Source organism: Frankliniella occidentalis, unplaced genomic scaffold (genome assembly GCF_000697945.3).
Source record: "Frankliniella occidentalis isolate FOCC.00 unplaced genomic scaffold, Focc_3.1 Scaffold49, whole genome shotgun sequence".
NCBI lineage: Eukaryota > Metazoa > Arthropoda > Insecta > Thysanoptera > Thripidae > Frankliniella > Frankliniella occidentalis.
The window spans coordinates 1493748-1494956 of record NW_026267179.1 but is presented as its reverse complement, the minus strand read 5'-3'; the positions used below and the strand labels follow the sequence as shown (position 1 = coordinate 1494956).

At 51.9% G+C, this 1209-nt stretch overlaps 1 protein-coding gene across 3 annotated transcripts in view; it reads left to right on the top strand.

Annotated features, from left to right (window-relative positions):
- LOC113209588 (nucleolar protein 4-like) overlaps positions 1–1209 on the top strand; it is a 25645-nt gene that overhangs the window by 21335 nt on the left and 3101 nt on the right. For all 3 annotated transcript variants that reach the window (XM_052267275.1, XM_052267276.1, XM_052267274.1), the window contains 2 exons: positions 16–194; positions 951–1109. In XM_052267275.1, the coding sequence (XP_052123235.1) occupies positions 16–194; positions 951–1109 (338 nt within the window). The remainder of the gene's footprint in view (positions 1–15; positions 195–950; positions 1110–1209) is intronic.

Genomic DNA, 1209 nt, shown 5'->3' with positions numbered 1-1209 from the left:
TTCTGCTCTTCGCAGGTCGCAATGGTGACCTCCGCCTCTCCCTGTCCTCCGTGTCGTCGTCGGACCGGTCGCCGGGAAGCACCACGGTCGCCGACGACCCCACTGCCGCCCTGAACGCCACGGCCGCGCTGTGGAGTTACCACGCGGCACTCACGGCCAAGAAGGCGACCCCGCCCGGCCTGCTGGAGCAGACGGTGAGCATGAGGGCGTGGAGGTAGGGTGGCCCACGGCAAAAAAATTATCAGACCGGCGGTTAGTTCATAAAGATCGAGATGACCCATGCTCTGGGCATTCCAAAACCGACCCGTTCGTCCCGATCGGACCCCGGGAACCACTCGCTCAACGTCTTTGCATTTTAACATGGGTTTCTTATGGGCTTTTGGGTGTAAAATCAAAAAGCGACCCTGTAGAGTCAGAAAGTCACCATAGAGCAATCTAATTATGAAATTCGTAATCTACGTTAAAAACTGAATCTGGCAATGTAACGTTTGTTACTGAAGCACCTAGGACCCAGATTTGCAAACCCTCATAAATCTCCATATTTGGGAAAATGAGGGAATATTCAAAGCTTGGCAAATCTGGGTACTGGGTGCTACAGTAACGTACGTTACATTGCCAGACTCAGTTTTTAACGTAGATTACGAATTTCATAATTATATTGCTCTGTGGTGGCTTTCTGACTCTTCAGGGTCGTTTTTCGATTTTACACCCAAAAGCCCATAAGAAACCCATGTTAAAATGCAAAGACGTTGAGCGAGTGGTTCCCGGGGTCCGATCGGGACGAACGGGGCGGTTTTGGAATGCCCAGAGCTTGGGTCATCTCGATCTTTATGAACTAACCGCCGGTCTGATAATTTTTTTGCCGTGGGCCACCCTAGCGTGGAGGTGCGAGGCCCGATGAGGTCGTGGTCGAGTGCTGCAGTACTCAAGTGGATCCTTTCCTGTTGCAGAGCCCCGTGGACCGCTCCTCACTCGGCCACGATGCTTCCTCCGTCCACGACGAGACCTCCTCGAGCGGCAACAAGGACGATGAAGAGGACGACGATGACGAGTCAGACGATCGCCTCGACGCGCACAAGTACGACCCGGAGCGTCTGAAGGCCTTCAATGTGAGTAAAGGCATAAAATAGAATGTGTTGAATAGTTTTCTAATACCTAAAGGTAATGAACGTTTCACGAAGCGATGTTGCTAATGATAGTGACCGTCAC